The sequence below is a fragment of the Choloepus didactylus genome, chromosome 1 (assembly GCF_015220235.1).
Source record: "Choloepus didactylus isolate mChoDid1 chromosome 1, mChoDid1.pri, whole genome shotgun sequence".
Lineage (NCBI taxonomy): Eukaryota > Metazoa > Chordata > Mammalia > Pilosa > Megalonychidae > Choloepus > Choloepus didactylus.
Window position 1 is genome coordinate 90917551 of NC_051307.1, and position 23150 is coordinate 90940700.

The 23150-nt window shown below is 36.2% G+C and overlaps 1 protein-coding gene across 2 annotated transcripts in view; it reads right to left on the reverse strand.

The window, feature by feature from the left end:
- Positions 1-3662: 3662 nt before the first annotated feature.
- The window catches only part of CCDC14 (coiled-coil domain containing 14), a 71167-nt gene continuing 51679 nt past the window's right edge, over positions 3663-23150 (reverse strand). For both annotated transcript variants that reach the window (XM_037837109.1, XM_037837115.1), the window contains 4 exons: positions 19992-20074; positions 17905-18123; positions 17701-17833; positions 3663-7636 (listed from right to left, as the gene is read on the reverse strand). In XM_037837109.1, coding sequence (XP_037693037.1) covers positions 6712-7636; positions 17701-17833; positions 17905-18123; positions 19992-20074 — 1360 coding nt within the window. In that variant the 3' untranslated portion in view covers positions 3663-6711. The remainder of the gene's footprint in view (positions 7637-17700; positions 17834-17904; positions 18124-19991; positions 20075-23150) is intronic.

The window sequence follows — 23150 nt, forward strand, 5'->3', positions numbered from 1 at the left end:
CTAACCTTATATAATTAGTAATCATCATCTATTCAGTTCTTATAGTTCACAAGCATTTTAATGTTACCTTATTTAATTCTCACAACAAATTCCAGAAGTAATTCCCTATTATCAGACCATGTTAGTAGACGTAGAATGGCAAAGAGCTGGATTCAAGTGACAGATTTGGGGCCCTAAGGATTCAAGTGGTCACAAAATTTAGCTGACATCAGGGAGACATCAAAATGTACTGAGAATTACAATATCTAGCTATGTGATTTTTGGATAGTCTCTAATTATTTTTGTTTTTGTTTCCGTATTTCTGAGGATGAGATTGGACTAGATGATCATAAGGTCCCTTTTAGCTATAAAAGTTCATGTCTATAAAATATAAAACAAAACTTATCCACAATGTTTTCATGCTAGGAAGATTTCAAACTTCTAAACAAGGAATGCCAAGAGAAATGGTGATGTCCAAGAATAAGTTCTGAGAGACTGCTAAAATTATTGATACACCAGGCATATCAGAGTCTCTGAATCATATATGGAAAATGAGGGAGAAATATCTTATCTGATAGATCTTAATGACTTCTTTCTTCTTTCTATAAATCTTTGTGGTTGACAGGCCCATTCCATCGAGGTTCCAATGTCTTAAGGAGACCCCTCACAGTTGACTAATTGGGAGAGATGTTGTGATGGTTAGGTTCACGTGTTAATTTGGCCAGGTGATGGTACCCTATTGTCTGGTCAAGCAAACACTGACCCAACCATTACTGCAAGGACATTTTGTGGCTGGTTAATAAACCAGAAAGCTGGTTTATTAAATCATCAGTCAATTGATTGCATCTATTGCTGATTACATCTACAATCAACTGAGTGTCTTCTGCAATAAGAGAATACAATCATTGGATTTAATCCAATCAGTTGAAGACTTGTAAGGGAGAAAAGACTACTTTCATTTCTTCTTCAGCTAACCAGCCTCTCCTGGAGAGTTCACTGAAGACCTTCATCAGAGTTGCCAGCTCATGATCTGCTCTACAGAATTTGAACTTGTGCATCTCCAAAGTTGCGTGAGACACTTTTATAAATCTTATGTACAGATATCACCTGTTGGTTCTGTTTCCCTAGAGAAACCTGACTAATATAGCTGCCCTGTCAGGGTTGGTCAAAATGCAAGAATATATTATTAAATAGATCATCAAATCACAGAGTGACCAGAGATCTTTTGGTCAAATCCACATTTGAGAATTGTGGAATATGAAATTAACACACGAAAACAGCAACAGAACCCAAGTGGGAACCAGGTCTCCCAATTCTTGGTCTAGCTCTTCTACCATTATTTGGGGCTTCTAGGAACAGGCCTGGGTTCCAGAATAAGCACTTGTAGTTAATGGTAAATGTGTGTCCTGCCTTCAGGGGCAGCTGAGGCCACCTGTCTTGTCAGAACCTCAGCCTTTGAGGAACTGTTCATTTCTAGCTGGATAGGATCTGGGTCTCCCTGAGTTGCCCTAATGTGATGCCACTCAACACAGAGAATGGAAATGTGAATATTATCTGGAAACTAATTACATACCTAATATGACCCATAGTATATGTGATGGTACAGATAGCCAACTCAATCTTTGTCTATTTTAAAGCAGCTTTAACAAGATTATGGGAAATGATAATTTATATGTATCCTGCTTGATCAGGTTACTTCTGGAGTTCATTGCTCATTACCGGATTTAAAATTTTAAGGGATTCACTGACCAATTGGAGGACATCAGAAAGTAAGCAGGATGGTAAGGACTCTTTAAAGGTTGTCATAAGTCACAGATTGTGCAGTGTCCTACAGTTTTCAAAGTGCTTTGAATACATTTATCCCTCCCCTATGTAGGCTGGTGGGATAGATTATCCCTTGCACTGGTCACAAGGACAAAAAAAAAAAAAATGTTTTGCCCTATCTCCACTTCTTACTTAAGAATCTTTGTCTTCTTCATAGCATCTAGTTATAAAACTTACAGGTAGTAGATGTTTGCTAAACAAATGAATTTTGCTCCATAAGCTAATAATAGGAATAAAGAATAAAAGTTATAGGTAGGCTAATGCTAGCAGCTTAAATATAACACAGCTATAAACAAGCTATTGTGTCAACTTACCAAGTGGCACCTAGATGACCATCTGTCAGGGACTGAAGTCCAACAATAGCTATTAAGTGCTTACTATTTGACAGGCAGCAGTAGAGTCATGGGAGAGTCAAAGATGAATAAAATCTGGTTCCTGCCCTAAAGAAGCATGCAGGATAGGAAAGGCTGATATGTAAGTGATTCATGCATCAATAGAGGTATATTATAAGGTAAGTAGTACCACAGATTTGAAGAACAAATATGAATTTATCAGGCAGAGACTGGGCAAAAGGGTAGTTCAGGTAAAAGGAATATACATGGTATGCTTGGGGTCTCAACAGTAGTGGTATCACTGTAGGGTAAATTCTTTCTTTGGTGGTGAGAGTGAAATAGATGACTTCTAAGGGTCTAAAACTCAACTCACAAGCCCTTCGGAAGTCTAAGATCTTACCATCTCTGAGAATATTCTGGGAGGTCTTGCTCAGGTCATCTGATTTAAATAAAATAATGCCCACTTCTCTACCAGTGATATACTAATGTATCAAAAAAGATGGGAGGCTTTGCAGTGTATGTGTTTGTAAGGTGTAGTACAATCTTAGAATGCATTTGTTTAAGCAATTCTGAGCAGAAAGAAATCCAGTTAATAGACTTGAAAAATGAGGGGGTGTTAGCTTGTGAATCAAATCCAACTTTATCTGGTGGTACACTCAAATTCTGGACCCCTAAACATAATTTTTGAGGAGGGTCCTCTTACCCTAATAAAACTTAAGCCAGTTCTGTCACTTTATCTCCTTCTCCTGTTTTATTTTTTTTTAATTGCTTATTGTTATCTCTTCAATCGTAATATAAGCCCCTTAGGGCAGAGGAAGCCTGTTTCTTTCATTGCTGTATTCTCAGAGCCTAGAATATTATCTGACACATATCAGAGCTTTCATTTCATTTCATTTCATTCACTGAATGAATTTTTAGCTGAAGGGATCACCCCACAATGTGTGCACTAGACACAGACCTGGTCAGCTGCGATTCAGGCTGCATGCACTTTATTCTAGGTTGTTCTAGTTTGCTAATGCTGGTGGAATGTAAAACACCAGAGATGGATTGGCTTTTATAAAAGGGGGTTTATTTGGTTACACAATTACAGTCTTAAGGCCATAAAATGTCCAAGGTAACACATCAACAATCAGGTACCTTCACTGGAGGATGACCAATGGTGTCCGGAAAACCTCTGTTAGCTGGGAAGGCACGTGGCTGGCCTCTGCTTCAAAGTTCTGGTTTCAAAATGGCTCTCTCCCAGGACGTTCCTCTCTAGGCTGCAGTTCCTCAAAACTGTCACTCTTAGTTGCACTTGGGATATTTGTCCTCTCTCAACGTCTCCAGAGCAACAGTCTGCTTTCAATGGCCATCTTCAAAATGTCTCTCATATGCAGCTCCTGTGCTTTCTTCAAAGTGTCCCTCTTAGCTGTGGCAGCTTGCTTCTTCTGCTCCAGTAATTTAATTCAGACCCACCCAATGGGCGGGCCAACACCTCCATGGAAATTATCCAATCAGAGTCATCACCCACAGTTGGTGGGGCGCATCTCTGGAAACACTCAAAGAATTTCAATCTAATCAACACTGATAGGTCTGCCCACACAAGCTTACATCAAAGATAATGGTGTTTGGGGGATATAATACATTCAAACTGGCACACAGGTTTTGTAATTCTGCCCTACTTTCCACGTAGTTGAAATGGGCCTTTATAAGTTTAAAGCAAATGCCACCATTACCGAAAAGCGAAGACTTCTGGAAGGTTTACTAAAACCCAAGGCTAGCAGGAGTAAGAATGTTTACCAAGCGCTTCTTTGGCTTTCTTATTCTGCCTCTAGGATCTCTATTGCTTGGTCAAATAGAATCAGATCTTTTATCTTCACTGGTATTTAAAATACTAAATCCACTCTGAACAGCATGTACATTATCTCCACAGATCCAAGAAAGGACAGTAAAATAGAGACAGAATGCTAGAGGATAGTTCTTTCCCATGCCACACCCAATAGCTCTCAGGAGATACTGAATTCACCCTGTCAAAGCTTAGGGGGATTTTCAACTAATATGCTTTTTACACTCTGGGTCATTTGGAAAGGCTCTATGAGAAGGCTGGGATTTGGGACTAGACTGATCTTTCTGAGACTATGATGAAGCAGTTCTACTGACTCATGAGAGTGTGATGGACTAAAGAGGATTGCTGAGAATGGGCACTCCTTCTTCCCTTTTTATCCCACTCTCCATTACAGTACATTACTTACAACTTCTGGCTCAATAACTTGCTTTTCATTTTAGACATTGTTCAGTGTGCTCCAAACTGATCAAGTTGGAAACCTTGGAATCATCTTTGATTTTTCCTTCTCTTTCATTTCCTATTAAGTTATCAAACCTATTTAAAAAGTTTTTCAATTTGTCTTTTTTCATTTTTATTGCCAAAGACTTATCAGCTCTTGCCCTGGACTACTGCAGCAACTTTCTAAGTGACTCCTCTGATCCATTTAATTTACCATCACTCTATGATAATTTTAAAAACACCCAATTTCATCTGGTGATCTTCAACTAAAAAACAACAACAAACCAAACACACACACACACACAAAATAGATACCCAAACCCTCCACTGACTTCACAATATTCAGTGGATAAATTCCCCCACCTAGAGTTTAAGATTTCCACATGACCCAACTCATCATCAGTAATGGTAGCATTACTACCACCACCCTGACACTTCTGTTAGCCAGGCTGGACTACCTACCATCCGCTTAGTATACCACACTCAACCAACTCCCATGTTGAAAGTACTGACTTTCTATGGGGTAAACACTGAAGAAATTCAGAGGACTATCTGAATCCAATATATCTTTTAAGACCCAAATGAAGTCTCTTTGTTTAGGTCTTCCTCTACCAATTCTTGACTTTTTTCTGCACTAAACTTCTATGAAACCCACTGTTTATACTATCACTTTTGCCAGCATCACAGTCCACCCTGAAATTTAACCTATTTCATGTTTCTATTTTATGACATGTGTATGCCCTATGTCAAATTAATAGCAAGCTCCCAGTGAAGGGGCTTCAAGGAATTACCAAATTAATTGAAACCTCAAACATGTTTGAACTTCCTTTGTAACACAGAGTGCCATCCTATATTAAGGGCAAATTAGGACTATCTTCTTGTATTATCATATAATACGCTTAAGAATTAACTTCTGCATATGAATAACAGTTGAATATTCGGAAGTAAAGAGATGAACACAACTTTGTATTTTTGTAATTTGCACTTCTGAACTTATGTGCTAAAGAGTTGTGGCTGTTACCTCCAAATAAGAAGCCAATGAATTAATTTATGAATATTAGAAATAAGAAAATTTAAAATGTTAATGAACAGTTCTTCTGTAAAAAGTTTCAAATTCGTTTATTAATTTTTAGACTTAAAAAAGTTTATCTGTAAAATCTAGATTTGTCAAAAACTGTATTTGCACTCTTCAGAAGTTAAAGCACCAACACCTAAAAAAATCAGCAGGAAGAGGTTCTGGGAACAGCAGAACACCTTAATGTTAAAGCCTGACCAAGTACTAAACACAGTTATACTAGGCAGGTGACTTGCACAAAGTATTAGTGATAGAACAACATTTAGCTTTCTAAGAGTTAAAATGAGACTGTTTACAGGGAAGAAGGTGATACTGAGTAGTTAAGAAGTGCTGGTACACAGAGGCAGGGAAACCAACCTAGTTAGTATTTAGAGAAAAAGAATTTTCTCAGCTAAAGCGCTGGGGGAAAAAAAATTGGTCCAGGAAAGGCAGAAATACAACCAGTGCCAAGATTTACAAACACCATCATGTTCAAATATAATAAGGAAAAAACAAACTTTTTTTATTTATTTAAAAAAACAAATTTCCCTAACCAAACTTTTATGTTAGCACTTCTTTATCAGTCTTTTGCGTTTTAATGGCCTTAAATATGCATTCAGGATAAATAAAAGTGTTAACGTTTTAACAAATCATATGCTAACAGGATGTTATCTATATTATCTTGAACCAATTAATGTTTTTTAAAAGATGGAGGTATTGGCACCTTTTCTCTGAAAGGAAATGTTTATACATTTCACCAAACACTAGCTTGTAGCACAGAGCATCTCATACAAGAAATTCAATGCCATAAAACACAAACAGAAATTCTGAAAGGGAAAAGAATCTCTAGTTTAAATATAATAAATTGTCCCCAGAGACTCGTCCCATTGGCTTTTAGGACAACCAGAGAAACCTTCTAACGGGCACCCTCAGCCCACCATGTATGTATTATACAAAAATTCTAATCGTTAAGTACTAAACTAAAATGTTTCTTATAAAACTTTCCTATTTATCTACAACTTTCTTCTCTTAGCAAATGTCAATTTCTTAAGACGGCTTGATTTTATATGCTCTACAGTACCAATATATTCCAATAATAAATTTATAATTTACCCAGTTTATTATTTCACACATAATCAATATAAAACATATTTCTCTAATGAAACTTAACAGATACATTCAATATAGCCCAGTTCAGTTACTTAAAAAATAAACAAAAAATACAAAAGAAGAAACATTCAATTAGATTTCTTCTGAATTCATTTCTCCAGAAGACCAGTCCTTAAGGATTTCTGTAGTCTGGCTATGTTGGCATCCAATGCTGCAAGGCCATTTCTGAAGTCTTGTTCATCACGAGAAGTAAACGTTGAAAAAGAAGAGATGCTCCAGTCAGACATCAAGTCAGAATAAAAAAAACTACCATCAGAGGCAGGATTCCCTTTCATGTGACAAGCTAAGGTGCCCTGATGTGCAGCCTGCTCCTGTGGATCCTCGGGGACGGCAGGGATCTTACCGATTGCTTCCTTGATTTTCTCAAGGAGCTGTTTGTCCTCTGTATCACTTTGTCTGGGAAGTTTTTCAAGTGCATCTTCTGCTTCCTTTTTTGAACAGGAACAAACTATGGATGCACACAGTTTATTTTCTTGTTCAGCAACAAGTCCACCATTGGGAACTAGCTGTGGTGTAGCTACACTTATCTGTGGTTGGGGAGGTATTATTCTCTTAGACAGCAGTGATTTCTTTTTAGAAGTACTTCTAGCAAAAGGAATGTAAGTTGTATCATCCAATTTATACTCATCTTCTATTAAAGTCTTGTTTTCACTCTCCTCATCAGAATCACGTTTTGAAAGGGGAGAAATAATTCCAGGGGGTGATACTTCTTCCATGCTCCTAGAGCTGCTATGTTGAATGTCTTTGGAAGGCAGAACATGTTCATAAGGTCTATCCGGGACTATGTTTTCCACATTTTTATCTGCATTAAGGGGTTCTGGATGTGTAAAAATGTGACTTGTTTCTAACTTATTTAGGTAGCTCATTATGGACGAGTGAGCAGGGGTTGGATCTTGTTGAAGTTGTTTTTCATAAATGTTCAGAAGTGACTTGGTAAGATTACTTCCAGTCTTGCAGGGAGCACTGTCCATACTAAGATCTGAGAGAAGCTTTGCCATACTGCTCTGTAAAGTTCTGTTAAGAAGAATTTAGTACATTAATCATTATTTTTTACCTGTTTCTTTCATTTATTTATATATGCCTCATCTTAAGAAAAAAGGATTTGAGGCAAGCACCTGGTTCTTAATATGGAAAAAAAAAATTAGAACACAAAGACACAGAATATGCTCTGGTGAGAGTATATTAAAATGATAAGTAATAAAAGGTCTTGGACTATATTAAATCCAGTATTATGTGTAAACTTAGAGGCTCAGAAATTGTTTTTCCTCTTACACATGGAAATGCTTTATTCTTGAGCAACAGTGCAAAATGAGCCTTGTGGAAAATTAATGTATAATAGATAGGATAAGATACAAAAAGCAAAATGGGAAATATATAACTCATTTGTTAAAAGATTCTGCTAGAAGCTATTTCTCCCCATTCAAAATATATATGCAATGTACACTTCCTTCTACTGAACCATACTGGGGAAAAACAAAGGCAAGTTAGAGATAACTATGCAGCATAATTGTATAAGTGACAGTTAGGTACCAGGAAAAACATGATACATGGAAAACCACAAAGGGTTTGAAGTTGGACAGAATTTCAAATCCTACTCCATTATTAGCTGTGATCCTGGGCAAGTCATTTAACCTTTCTTAATCTCAATTGCCTCAACTTTAAAATGAAGATACCCACTTCAGATTTACAATGAAGATTAAACAAGAATAAAATAATGATATAAAGTACTCTAGAACAGTTTCAGGCTAAGTGGGTGTTGTTCATTTAATGGCAGCTTTTATTAGCAGTACTTAAGTTTATTTGAATTGAGTCATATATGTTTCACAAATCAGTAAGAAAAGGATAAACACACTAATTTACAAAAGATAAAAAGAACATCAACAGGCAATTCACAAAAAAAGAATTACAAGTAGCTAATAAACATGTTTTAAAAGTTCAACTTTCAATCAGAGGAAATCACATTTTAAAAATGTGATTTCTTTTGCTTATCAAATTAATCTACTAACATAAGAATAATACCCACTATTAGAGAAGCTTGGAGAGGCAGGTCCTGCTACTGGGAGTGTATACTGGCATAATTTGTGGAACGCTGCCAATTTATTTCAGACTTAAAGATTTGTATATCACACAACCTTTGACCTAGCAAGTTTCATTTCTAGGAATTCATCCTATTAATAGACAAAAAGATACTACACCCAAAGATATATTTACAAAGGTATTATTTTTAATAGAAAACAAAGGGACACAATCTCTATCTTAAAATACAGGGGACTGATTTAGGCCAAGTATGGTAGGACTGCATCATAGCTATTAATAGACATTTGTAAAGAATATTTATTAATGGGTAAATGTACATCATATAACGTTAAATTAAAAAGAACAAGCCATTTCTCTCTCTAGCTAGGCCAACTCAGCAGGTGAACTCACTGCCCTCCCCCCTACGTGGGACCTGACTCCCAGGGGTGTAAATCTCCCTGGCAACGCAGCTATGATTCCCAGGGATGAACCTGGACCCAGCATTGTGGGACTGAAAACATCTTCTTGACTAAAAGGGGGAAGTAGAATGAAACAAAATAAAGTTTCAGTGGCTGAGAGATTTCAAATGGAGTCGAGAGGTCACTCTGGAGGGCATTCTTATGCACTATATAGATATTCCTTTCTAGGTTTTAAAGAATTGGAATAGCTGGAAGTAAATACTTGAAACTATCAAACTCCAACCCAGTAGCCTTGATTCTTGAAGACTATTGTACAACTATGTAGCTTGCAAGGGTGACAGTGTGATGGTGAAAACCTTGTGGATCACACTCCCTTTACCCAGTATATGGATGGATGAGTAGAAAAATGGGGACAGGTATTAAATGAAGCTTGGAGTGGGATGGTAGGGGGGAATGATTCAGGTGTTCTTTTTTACTTTAGTTTTTTATTCTTATTTTTATTCTTTATGGTGTAAAGAAAATGTTCAAAAATGGACTGGGAAGGAGGGGCAAGATGGCGGTATAGAGAGGCATGGAAGCTAAGTAGTCCCCCTGGAACAACTACAAAAAACCAAAAACAACTAGTAAATAATCCAGAATAACTGCAGGGGGACAAACGAGACTGTCCACTCATCATACACCAACCTGAATTGGGAGGAATGCCCAAGATCACAGCATAAAATCTGTAAGTAAAATCTGCGGATCCAAGTTGCGAGACCCCCTCCCCCATAGCCCGAGCTGCAAAGCCTTGTGGTGCCAGAGACAAGCTCTCTCCCAGCAAGCGAATATAGCTCAGCTGAGCTCCAACCGGGGTTTTAAGTAGTGAGTGTGAACTGCTCATTATAGGTACGAATCCCCCCAAAACAGACAGAGGCTTTGAGTGACGACTGACCTTGGAGAGCCGGAGGGCCGCCTTGGACTAGGTCTGAAGGGGACTATCTGTTTCTTTTTCGGCTCAATGGAGAAAACCCCAGTCATTTTCAGTTTCCAGGGCTGTGACTCAGAGAAGGGTGGAGATAGCACAAGCAGAGAGAGAGACCATTGAAAGGCTAATGATCTACCCCTAGGGGGTCTATTTTCTCCAAGAGGAAAGGGGTGGGGCCCTTTCCATTCAGAACCAGACCCCAGAGCCTGGGGGAACACGGCTATACCTCCTCACACCAGTCAATTATAAGCTAGCAGGCATCACCTGCTGGGCAGAAAAGCACAGTGACCTGAGGCATCACAGGGTGGAGCAATTTTCTAAGACACACCCGCAGGGAAACCAGATACTGAATATTTCTTCCCTCTGGGACCTGAGCCTGTTCTGGTCTGGGAAAACCTGATTTGGATAACCAAGGAAACCATGCCTAGACAACAGAAAATTACAACCTACACTAAGAAAAACAAAGTTATGGCCCAGTCAAAGGAACAAACGTACACTTCAACTGAGATACAGGAATTTAAACAACTAATGCTAAATCAATTCAAAAAGTTTAGAGAAGATATTGCAAAAGAGATAGAGGCTGTAAAGAAAACACTGGGCATATATAAGGCAGAAATCGAAAGTTCAAAAAAACAACTAGTAGAATCTATGGAAATGAAAGGCACAACACAAGAGACGAAAGACACAATGGAAACATACAACAGTAGATCTCAAGAGGCAGAAGAAAACACTCAGGAACTGGAGAACAAAACACCTGAAAGCCTACATGCAAAGGAGCAGATGGAGAAAAGAATGAAAAAATATGAGCAACGTCTCCGGGAACTCAAGGATGAAACAAAGTACAATAATGTACGTATCACTGGTGTCCCAGAAGGAGAAGAGAAGGGAAAGGGGGCAGAAGCAATAATAGAGGAAATAATTAGTGAAAATTTCCCATCTCTTATGAAAGACATAAAATTACAGGTCCAAGAAGCACAGCGTACTCCAAACAGAAGAGATCTGAATAGGCCTACACCAAGACACTTAATAAGCAGATTATCAAATGCCAAAAACAAAGAGAGAATCCTGGAAGCAGCAAGAGAAAAGCAATCCATTACATACAAAGGAAGCTTAATAAGACTATGTGCGGATCTCTCAGCAGAAACCATGGAGGCAAGAAGGAAGTGGTATGATATATTTAAGATACTGAAAGAGAAAAATCGCCAACCAAGAATCCTATATCCAGCAAAACTGTCCTTCAAATATGAGGGAGAGCTCAAAATATTTTCTGACAAACAGACAATGAGAGACTTTGTGAACAAGACACCCGCCCTACAGGAAATACTAAAGGTCGCACTACAGAGTGACAGAAGACAGGAGTGCATGGTTTGGAACACAATTTTGGGAGATGGTAGCACAACAATAAGAAATGGAAATGTCCTCATATAGACTGTGGTGGTGAATGCCTAACAATGTGATTATACAGGAATGGTATCTTAAAACTTCAACTTCTGTGTGAGATCAAAAGGAGAGATGTTTATTTGGTGTAAAATCTGTATTTTCTGTAGCACACTATATAACTGAACTTGTATGGTCAGCTTATTCAAACACCATATTACACGGAACCTTGAATAAGTGATGAGATCTGGTTGGCTTGTACAGGTTAGTGCAAAACCCAATATATCCCAGAGTAATCCGGGCAGAGAATAAAAATGTATTTGCAAAGCCCCCTAGAGGGACTGGGGGAAAATGTGGAAATATTAAACTTCCCCACCTGGGGAATTACCAATATTCACACAAGCATTGGGGATTACCAATTCAGAAGGCTGAGCCCTAGATCTTGGGGTTTGTCCTTATGAAGCCTGTTACTGCAAAGGAAAGGCTAAGCCTACTTATGATTGTGTGTAAGAGTCACCCCCAGAGAACCTCTTTTGTTGCTCAGATGTGACCTCTCTCTCTAAGCCCACTTGGCAGGTAAACTCACTGCCCTCCTCCCTATATGGGGCACTATTCCCAGGGGTGTAAATCTACCAGGCAACGTGGGACATGACTCCCAGTGATGAACCTGGAACCGGCAACAAGGGATTGAGAAATTCTTCTGGACCAAATGGGGAAGAGAGATTTTAAATGGAGTTGAGAGGACATTCTGGAGGTTATTCTTTGCATTATATAGACACCTCTTTTTAGTTTTCAGTGTATAGGAATAGCTAGAAGGAAATGTCTGAAACTGTTGAACTGCAATCCAGTAGGCTTGATTCTTGAAGATGATCGTTTAACTATGTAGCTTACACTGTGTGACTGTGTGATTGTGAAAACCTTGTGGCTCACACTCCCTTTACCCAGTTTATGGACAGATGAGTAGAAAAATGGGGACCCAGTTTATGGACAGATGAGTAGAAAAATGGGCACAAAAAGTAAATGAATAATAGGGAGGGATGGAGGGCATGGGACATTTTGTGTCTTCTTTTTTACTTTAATTTTTATTCTTATTTTTTGTGGTAATAAAAATGTTCAAAAATTGTGATGAATGCACAACTATATAATGGTACTGTGAACAACTGATTGTACACTTTGGATGATGGCATGGTATGTGAGATTATCTCAATAAAATTGAATTAAAAAAAATGGACTGGGGTGATAAAGGCACAACTATATGATGATACTGTGAACAGTTGATTGTATACCATGGATGATTGTATGGTATGTGAATATATCTCAAGAAAACTGAATTAAAAAAAAAAGAACAGGCCATAAATAATGTGGATGGCACTAATTTTGTAAAAATAAGTAGTCACACAGATGAAATACCAAAAGGACATTTCTACTAAATAGCAGTAATTCTTTCTCTGTATTTAGAATGAGTATTTTTTTTTCCTTCAAAGGAAAAAAAAAAAAAAAATATTGTTTCCCAACCTGCTTTATTATACTGTCATTTTAAACATGTTGTATTTTTATTTCTGATGGCTCTTCAGATGGCAATGGCTCCTACCACTTCTTTTCATACCTCTTTCAAGAAGTTAATGAACTATTATTATGACATGAATATGTCCAAGGAAAATTTCTTTAAAGGAATCTGTACTAAATAATGGCCCACTAATTAATCTGATCAGACTGCATATTGGAATTTTTATTCCTTGTTGTTGCTGTTTTTGTTTTTTGTTTTTTGTTTTTTTATAAAAGGAATTCTTATACTGAGGTTTCTTTCCAGATTTAAATACTAAAAACATACACCTATCAGACTAAGTACACTTATGTCTATTGGGAAAACAAATGGGGTAGATGAACATGAGGATTTATTGTCTGAAGTCACTGCTTTACCCTTGAATGTCAAAAGTAAAATCAAAGTGGTCACACTAGCCCAGCTATAATTCTTGAGATGTTTCCAATGAGGTATTGATTGAATTTCATAGATTGTCACCAAATACACTATAAAACACCAACATGAACAAATGTAGATACACTTAAGCTCAAAGACTGTTTTGTTTTTAATTTCAAGAACAAAACAAAAATTGTCATTGACGGGCATACTTAGCATTTTGAAGCTGTTAATGAATCTTCAGAAAATGTAGGGGTGGTACTAAATTCTGTGATACTCTGTACTAAGTCTGTCCATTATGTTTCCATTATCATTTAGAGTCTAATAAATCTGATTAACAGGTAGACTTTATGTCTAGCATTAAAATAAAAGTGTTTAACAACAGAAAAAAACAAAAACAAAAAAACTACTGACAGGAAAATTCTTGAGAATCTTAAGAAAAGGAATAAAACATAATATATCTAATATTTCAGATATCTTCTCTTCCAAAGGCAGAAAGTACACAAAAATTAATGAGCTTTTTCAGTTCCTATAATACTATGTTAGGGTAAATGTTAAGGAAAGGAAAGCTCCAGTTACAAACAAATCTTTCTTCGTTCCTAATAAACACAGAAAAAGACAGACTTGTGTTATTTTGAAAGAATAAGAGATACAGAATAATCTTCTACAGAGGGAGAAGAATCTCTCAATAAAGAGAGAGCTGTTTTCTTCAAAATAGGAAGTCCAGTAGAAGAGGGAATCTAAGACCTGGCTCAGGTTCCAGTTCAGGCAACAACTAGCTGTTAAAGCCAGGAAGGTCCCTTCATGTCTTTGAGCTTCCCTTTATAATGATTTCTAGAAAAGTTATGCTATTACTTACTCTGAAAGACTATACTTATTATCAACTTTTTTAGCAAATGCACCACACATGTTGAATATGTTATTAACAGCACTTATCCTTTAAAAAAGAGGAATCTCCCCAAACATATCATCAAAGCAGTAGAATAAGATCTTTGTGTAGAAACTAAAATGATTAAATATGTTTGCATGTGTATCACACATATATATTTGGAACATAATAAATGTATGATAAATGCTTGTTAAACAAACGAATAAGCAAGTGAATCCAATCTTTCATCTATCCATCTCCCATGGAAAAAATGCTAAGGTTTATGTAGACTACATTAGGCAAGGAGCTGTTAACTACCAATAAACTATCTTAGCCAAGGTCACAATATGTGCTAGAGGGAAAGAAAACCTGCTTAGAAAAGCTAAGAGATCTGAGTTACAGTCCAAGCTCTGACATTAACTTTCTATTAACACTTAACTTGCATGGCTTTAGTTTCACCATCTATGAAAATGCAGATTAAATTAAACTTTTCTGTCCAATAGATGAGGCCAAATAAAATAATAGACATGAGAGTACTTTGAAAAAAATCTAAGTATTTTATAAATAAAAGATTAATATTGGCTTCTGATTTCAGGCCCATAAAGAAACTGGACTTAGCAGTATGAAGAAAAAAATTTTGAAAAGAAAACTATCAGGGAACTAGATTTTCCACTTCATTAGATTTTCTGCTTGGGGCTGAAAATCATGCACCTTAGAATGAGGAAATTCTTACACTGACACCTAAACAATCATTCATGGCACTCCACATTGAGTTACTGGACTTCATTTTTCTTTTCCAAATGGATGATCTGTAACATATACTAAAAAAAAGAAGTCTATTGAGATAGAATTCACATACAATAAAAAAAACCCTGTGAAAGTATACAATTCAGTAGTTGTTTAAGATATTCTCAGAGTTCTGCAACCATTACCACAATCTAATTTTGGAACACTTTCATCACTACCATTCTCACCTTTGCAAACAAAAACAAAAACAAAAACAAACAAACACACACAACAAACAGGAAAAAAACAAACAACAAAAAAAACACATTCTCATTAGCTCTCAATCCCCGTTTCTCCATTCCCTCCTCTTCCCACAACCCCTGGCAACCAGTAACCTACTTTGTTTGTATGGATGTAGAGGTTTGGAGATGGATGCAACCCAGAAAAACATGTTCTTAAACTTAATCCATTCCTGTGGGTGTGTACCCATTGTAAGTAGGACCTTTTGATGAGGTCACTTCAGTTAAGGTGTAGCCCAACCAAAGCAGAATAGGTCTTAGTTCAAATACTCGAGTCCTTTATAAGCAGAATGAAATTCAGAGACTGAAAGCCATGAGAAGCAAAAGGCTGAAATTCAGTAGAACCAGAAAAGAACAGAGAGGCCGCCATGTGCCTTGCCATGTGATGGAGGAGCTTACAACCAAGGATTACCACCAGCCAGCCCCAGAACGCCACAGCTTTCGGGAAGAAAGCATCACTTTGATGGTGCCTTGATTTGGACTTACACGTTAGCCTCAAAACTGTGAGCTAACAAATTCCTGTTTTTAAGTCAACCCAGTCTGTATTATTTGCTTGAGCAGCTAAGGAAACTAAAACAATGGATTTTCCTATTCTGGACATTTCTTATTAATGGAATCATATAGTATGTGGCTTTTTGTGACTGGCTTCTTTATCATATATACTTTATAATAACAGTTTTTACCCAAAATTACTATTCAGAAAAGAGGAGTCACTTTCCTTTTGAGACCTTACAAAAGCTTTCATATGAAAGGACATTCTTTCAATTATTTTAAACAAGAGTGGTGTAAGCCAACATTTTAGAAATGCTGACTAGAGCCTAATCAGTTCAACACTACATGGATATAAGGAGTGTCTATTGCTTTTCCCATTGTTCAATAAAAGCTTGAATGAAATTATTCTATGAAATATGAATGTGGAAAACAAAGCAATATTTCTATATTAACATAGCTTATATAAAGTAACTTAAAACTAAATTAATAAATTAGATATTAGAAATACATTACTATTTCATCTATTCCCCTAAAGGCTTATAATTCAAAACAGGGAAAAAAGTTTACAATACAGAATAGAATTTCTTATTGAAAACACGAGATTGTTTTATATTCAATATGTCTTATGTTGGAATTATGGGCTCTGTGCTGGTTTGGATGTATTATGTTCCCCCAAACGCCATTTCCTTTAATGCAATCTTGTGGGGGCAGACATATTAGTGTTGATTAGGTTGGAATCTTTGGCTCAGGTTGTTTCCATGGAGATATGACCCACCCAACTGTGGGTATCTTTGATTAGATTATTTCCACGGAGGTGTTGGCCCTGCCCATTCAGTGTGAATCTTGATTTAATCACTGGAGTTCTATATAAGAGCTCAGACAGAAGGAGCTCTTAGAGCAGCTCAGAGAGACAATTTGGAGATGGCTGCTGAAGGCAGACTTTTGCTGACACTTTGGGGATGCTAGAGGACAAAATGCCCCAAGAGCAACATTTTAAAGAAAGCACAGGAGCTGAGAGGAGCTGGAACACAACCCAAGATCAGCAGATCCAGCCAGCCACGTGCCTCTCCAGCTAACAGAGGTTTTTGGGACGCCACAGGCCTTCCTTCAGTGAAGGTATACTTGTGTTGATGCCTTAATTTGGACATTTTCATGGCCTTCAGATTGTAAATTTGTAACCAAATAAACCTCCTTTATAAATGCCCATCCATTTCTGGTGTTTTGCATAATGGCAGCATTAGCAAACCGCAAGAGGCTCCCAGGATCATTCAAAGACAGATCTGATGTCTTCAGGTCTATAACAGCTGACTTCTTCCCTAGGACTTTAAAAAGCAGTTGAAAACCCAATTCTTCATAAATGGCTTAAGAAAACCTGAACTTTGCAAGAGCATATCATATAAAAATTAAGTAATTTTATTTATTTGAGAAAAGACCTAAATTTAGAATCTTTACTGTCATGGAACAAAGGGATGGCTGCCAACTTTCTCATTTTACAGATGAAATGAAGAAAATGAGGTTCAAAGAAGCTAAATGACTTACCTAAATCACATGGCATGGGGCTTACTATGCTAAATACTTCTCATGAATTATTTCTTAGCCCTCCCAACAACCCTATTCATGCCCCCACTTCACAGCTGATGTTTACAGAGGTTAAATAAATTGCTCAAAGTCATATAGCTAATAAGTGGCAGTGCTGGGATTCCATCTCAGTCTTTCTTGCTTCAGAGCCAGAAAGCTCTTAACCAGTTTGCTATACAAGTCTTCAGCTCTTCATAAGAGCCCTCTGTCTAGATTCACATGGTTTTAAAAAGCATTTAGCCCAATTTAGAATTTCTAAACTAACTTAATTGAAACAGGAAAAAACATCATTAGAGATTAACAAAAACAAAGATGAAATAAGAGAAAAAGATAGGAGAAAGAGAGCAGATCTGAAATTCATTTGAAGTTTTTAAATACATCCGACAAAAGGTGTGCGTTAGTCAAATAAAGTCAATATTACCTGGTTAATTCTCTCAGTCGAGTCACCTCAGCATCACGCTGACGTAATGTTATTCCCAATATCTGATTTTCCTTTTCAGCAGCTTCTAACTTAAACTGGGAACTTTTCACATTGACTAAGGCTTCCTCCAATTCTAAACATCAAAAAAATTTCAGTTTTCTTATTTCTTTTTAAGATATGACCACCCTACAGTCAAATACATACCAATTTTCATCCTTGTTGTCTCAATGTCAAATTGCTGTTTATTTTCAAGTATGGTTTCATCTTTCTCCTTAAATATACTAGCAAATTTTTTGTTCTCATCTTTCTGGTTTTCAATCACTTTTAAGAGCTCTTCATTTTTACTCTGTAGTAATTCCTGGCTCTTTAGTGACTCATGCAACTGATTTTGCAATGATGTATTCAATGACTGAAGAGAACACACTGTTAAGACAAAACAAACCAAGTAATCATTTCCCCAATTTAAGATCTTCTAGAAAAGATCTGGAATTTACTGATTTAACTTAACAATTATATGCTTGAGCAGTTCTATATAAATACTAATCATATTTTAAAAAATTAATTGGCACAAATCATGCTTTTTTCTCCAATTAAATTTTTTTTGGCTTTTTTAAAATGAAAGATAATACACATACAAAGTAAAAACTTCAAACACCACCAAATACTGATGATACCAAATAATTCTCGGTAAAGAGTCTCCCTCCCACCATATCTCCACTCTTCCCCGAACAGCAATCAATATTAATTTTGGTATCTTTCTGGACAATGCTTTTGCATATTATATATGAATATATAAACATAAATGAATCACACCATACCCATGATTTCTAACCTTCCCCTTTTTTCCCCCAAGATTGTTCTCTATCTGCACAGAGACCTACCACATTCTTTTTAATGGTTATAAAAGTATATGGCCCCCATTCATTTAACAAGTACAGCCTTGACTGAATGCTTACTATGTGTGAAGCACTGTATTAGAATCTGAGTATATACTGGTAAACAAAATAGACACTGCCCCTGCTCTCATGGAGCTGACAACAAACAAATAATTATAAATACTAGTAAATGTTCTATAGGAAAAAATAAGGTAAAGAGAGGATAAGAAAGAGAACAGAAGAAAGCCTTGAGTATAGCTTTAAGATTTCTAAGAACTAGTTTTCTTCAGGTATTAATTGAAAGGGGACCATTGTAGCTAAAATGTGGTAAATGAGGGGAAAAGTGAGGGTGGGTGGGGAAAGGAGGAAAGGGCCAAGACAGGAAATGGGAAGATCAATGGTTCAATTAACAGACTGAAGATGAATGCTTCTATGAAGGGCTCATTCTGTTGAGTTCTTATATTTTTCTTAATGCTTTCTAAGAGACCTTTATATATTAAGAAAATTAAGCCTTTGTCATATATTGCAAAAATTTCCCCCATTTTGTTGATGCACTCTGAAGGTATTTATAATATTGCTGTGCAGAAATTGAAAAAATTTCTGGGGGCACATCTTACCAATCTTTTCCTTTGTAGCATGTGAGTTTTTGTCAGGTGTAGGGAAATCTCCCAAGAATATAAGAAAAAAGGTTCTCATCTTTTCTATTAATATTATTACAGTTTTTTTCTTTTACTTTGTGATCCATAAGGACAATGTGGCAACATCTGTCAAAACTGCAACTGCATATACCCGTTGACTCAGCAATTCTGCTATAAATCTATCCTACAGAAATGCTCACATAAGTTTGCAAAGACATATGCACAAAGCTTTTCCTTGCAACATTGTTTCTACTGGGGGGAAAAAATAAAGTACCTAGATATCTATCAGCAGAGAAATTTAAATAAATCATGGTAGGGCCACACAAGCAGAATACTCAACCAATTCTTAAAGAGAAAAAAGCATATTTACATATTGTGATACTGAAAAATGTTCACTGCATGCTAAGTGAATAAATGGAAGCTGCACAAGGGTCTATACAGTGTGATTTCAGTTTTAAAAAGGAAAAAGTGCATATATAGTTCTACTACTACCAGGGACACATTAGGCACTCAAGAAGTAATTGTGAACTAATTGCATTATATAGGAACAGAACATCTCTGAAAAAAGGTTGCCTTTTTTTTTTTAAACAGGGGTGGATTTTGGGGGATAACAGCCCAGATCTTTTCTTTCTGTGTTTCTGCACTGTTTTAAATTTTTAAAAAGGAGTATTAATCCTATTTTTAAAATTGATTAAAAAATACAACAAAACATCTACACAAAATAAGAAAGCTAAATTCTTTTATCATCATTTTCCAGAGCCACAAAGAATTTACCTACATTTAAGATTGCATTCCAGAGAACCAGATGTCTTTTGAGTTTTTTCTCGTTCTCTAAGTTGCTGGTTCAAAATTCTCAGTTGCCTTAAGGAAATAAAGAAGAAACATGAATGCAAGAATTCCAAACCCATGTAACAGTCTACATCTGACAGCCTATCAAAAGACAAAAATGAATAGTGGTATCCACGAGGACAGCAGAGATCCTGTCTCATCTCCCAAACCAAAGAAAAAAAACCAACCAAACAAAACTACAAAACCACACTACTGCTATTATTATGGATAATTTATAAAAAATAGTTCAAATGGCAGAAATATGTCTCAGAAAGGTATGTACACAGATATTCTCTGAAGCAGAATTAGTTGAGGCTGAGATTAAAGAGGGAGGGCCACATTAGCCCAAGAAGAGATGGCCTGGGACAGCATAAAAACCTCTCCTCATTAGAAAGAGGTTACTTCTCTTTTTTTCCTCTCTCCCTTTTTGCCTTCTTATTTTGATGATTTCCTCTTTTCTTCTATTTCTTTGAATCCTATATCCTCTTGCTATTTTTCTTTCTTCTGTCTCCTTTATATCTTCATTACTGTATTTCATCATCTATTTTTAAAAGACCTGACATTACTATGAACCAGAATACCTACAGGGATGGACTGTTATAAGACATCTATTTACTTTATGTTTGTCACACACTGAAAAAATTGGGAAACACAAATCTATGCTTCTAATTAGATGGAAAAGTTAATGGCCTTATTTAAGTAATGAGAATGTCAAAAAGCAGCAACTTTGCCCTACAATGAACTTCACAACATGTAGCTGCTTCACAAATATACAAAAGGAATATGTAAGTGTTTTCTTCTAAGTCAATGCTTTAAAAAAATTCCTCTAGTATCTTTCCAGAATTACTTACCTGAGAATATTTTGCATGAAAATATTTACTTTTGTTACTGAATCTAAATTGCTGTATTCTACTTCATGCCATTCACATGTATTAATTCCAGATGGATTAAAGAGCTAAACAAAAAACATACAACAAAAGACAAACTCACAAAACTATGGAAGTATAAGGGGGAAAATCTCAATAATCTTGTGGTGAAAGCATTTTTAGGCAAGACTCAAAATCTAGCAACCATCAAGAAAAAAAATGAAGAATTTAAACACATCAAAATTTGAAACTTGTAGAACAAGCAGCCTAGAAGAAAATACTTTCCCCATATATACAGACAAAGGTCCTTAACATTTAAAAAGCTCCTAACAAATGAATAAGAAAGACAACCCAGTAAAATATGACAAAGGATAACAGGCAATTCACAAAAGAAATAGAAATGGGCTATCAATACACGAAAAATGCTCAGCCTCACTAATATGAACTGCAAACTTAAAACAATGAAATTTTGGGGGCCACTGGATTGACAAAAATAAAAGGAAATAACACTGTGTTGGTGAGGATATAGGGAAATGAATTATCTCAGTTGGTGGAAGTCTACTGGGAAAAATATTTTGGATTGCAATTTGGCAGTATGCATCAAAATATAAAATGTTCAAAATCTTAGACAAAATAATTCTACTTCTATGTTATCTAGCTTCAGAAATGTACATGTGCAAAAATATCTACAAACTTGTAACTGTATACAAGGATGCTCACAATATTTAATAATAAAAATTGGAAAAAACTTAATATGCTACATGGATTATGGTACATCCATACTATAAAATACTAATACACAGGCAATAAAAAGAATAAGACAGCCATATGTACTGAAATGGGAAGATCTCCAGGATGCATTATGAAATGAAAAAAGCAAGCTACAAAACAGTCTGTCTAATATGAGCCCATTTAAGGTTTTTAAAGGATTATATAGCTGTATACATGTATGTGTGTGTATGTGTGTCTGTGAATACAGATTAATACAAGCTTCTGGAAGAAAATACACCAGTGTGTTAACAGTAGTCTCCTCTGGGAAGAGGAGCAGAGATTGCATGTGTAAAGGGAAACTTTTTTTTTGGTAATTCAATTTTCTTGAGTTTGTTCACATACCATACAATAATCCAAAGTGCACAATCAATTGCCCACGGTACCATCACACAGCTGTGCATCCATCACAATTTTTTTTTTCAATTTTTAGAACACTTTCATTACTCCAGAAAAGAAAAAAGAAAAAAAAGAAAACTTAAATCCTCCCTATAACCCCTCCATTATTGACTCATAGTATTGGTATAATATATTTGTTACTGTTGAGGAAACAATGTTAAAATACTACTAACTATAGTATATAGTTTGCAATAGGTATATTTTTCCCTATATGCCCCTCTATTATTAACTTCTAATTATAGTATCATACATTTGTTCTAGTTCATGAAAGAGATTTCTAATATTTGTACAGTTAATCACAGACATTGTCCACCGCAAGTTTCACTGTTTTATATATCCCCATATTTTAACATCTAACTTTCCTTCTGGTGACATACATGACTCTAAGCTTCCCCTTTCCACCACATTCACACACCGTTCAGCACTGTTAGTTATTCCAAAATAATGTGCTACCATTACCTCTGTCCATTTCCAAACACTTAAGTTCAACCTAGTTAAACATTCTGCTCATAATAAGCAACCACTCCCCACTTTTTAGCCTTGTTCTATATCCTGGTAACTTATATTTCATATCTATGAGTTTACATATTATAATTAGTTTATATCAGTGAGACCATACAATATTTATCCTTTTGTGTCTGACTTATTTCACTCAATATAGTGCCCTCATGGTTTCTTCATCAACCTATTTTTTTTTAAGATGATTTTGTTCACATACCATACATTCCATCCTAAGTAAACAATCGATGGTTCCCTGTATAGTCACGTATTTATGTATTCACCACCATCACCACTATCTATATAAGGACATCTCCATTTCTTCCATAAGGAAGGAGGAAGAGTCAAAGGTAGAGAGACAAAAGAAAAAAAAAAAAAAAAAAAAAAGAATGAGGGATAACAAAAAACAAACATGACAGCTAGGAAGCGATCCAAGGAAAGACAGCATTAAACCAAAGTAGAATAAAGAGTCAGACGACATCACCAATGCCAGGAGTCCCATACCCCTCCCCAGTGTCCCCTCTCCCACATGCATTTAGCTCTGGTATATCGCCTTTGTTACATTAAAGGAAGGATAA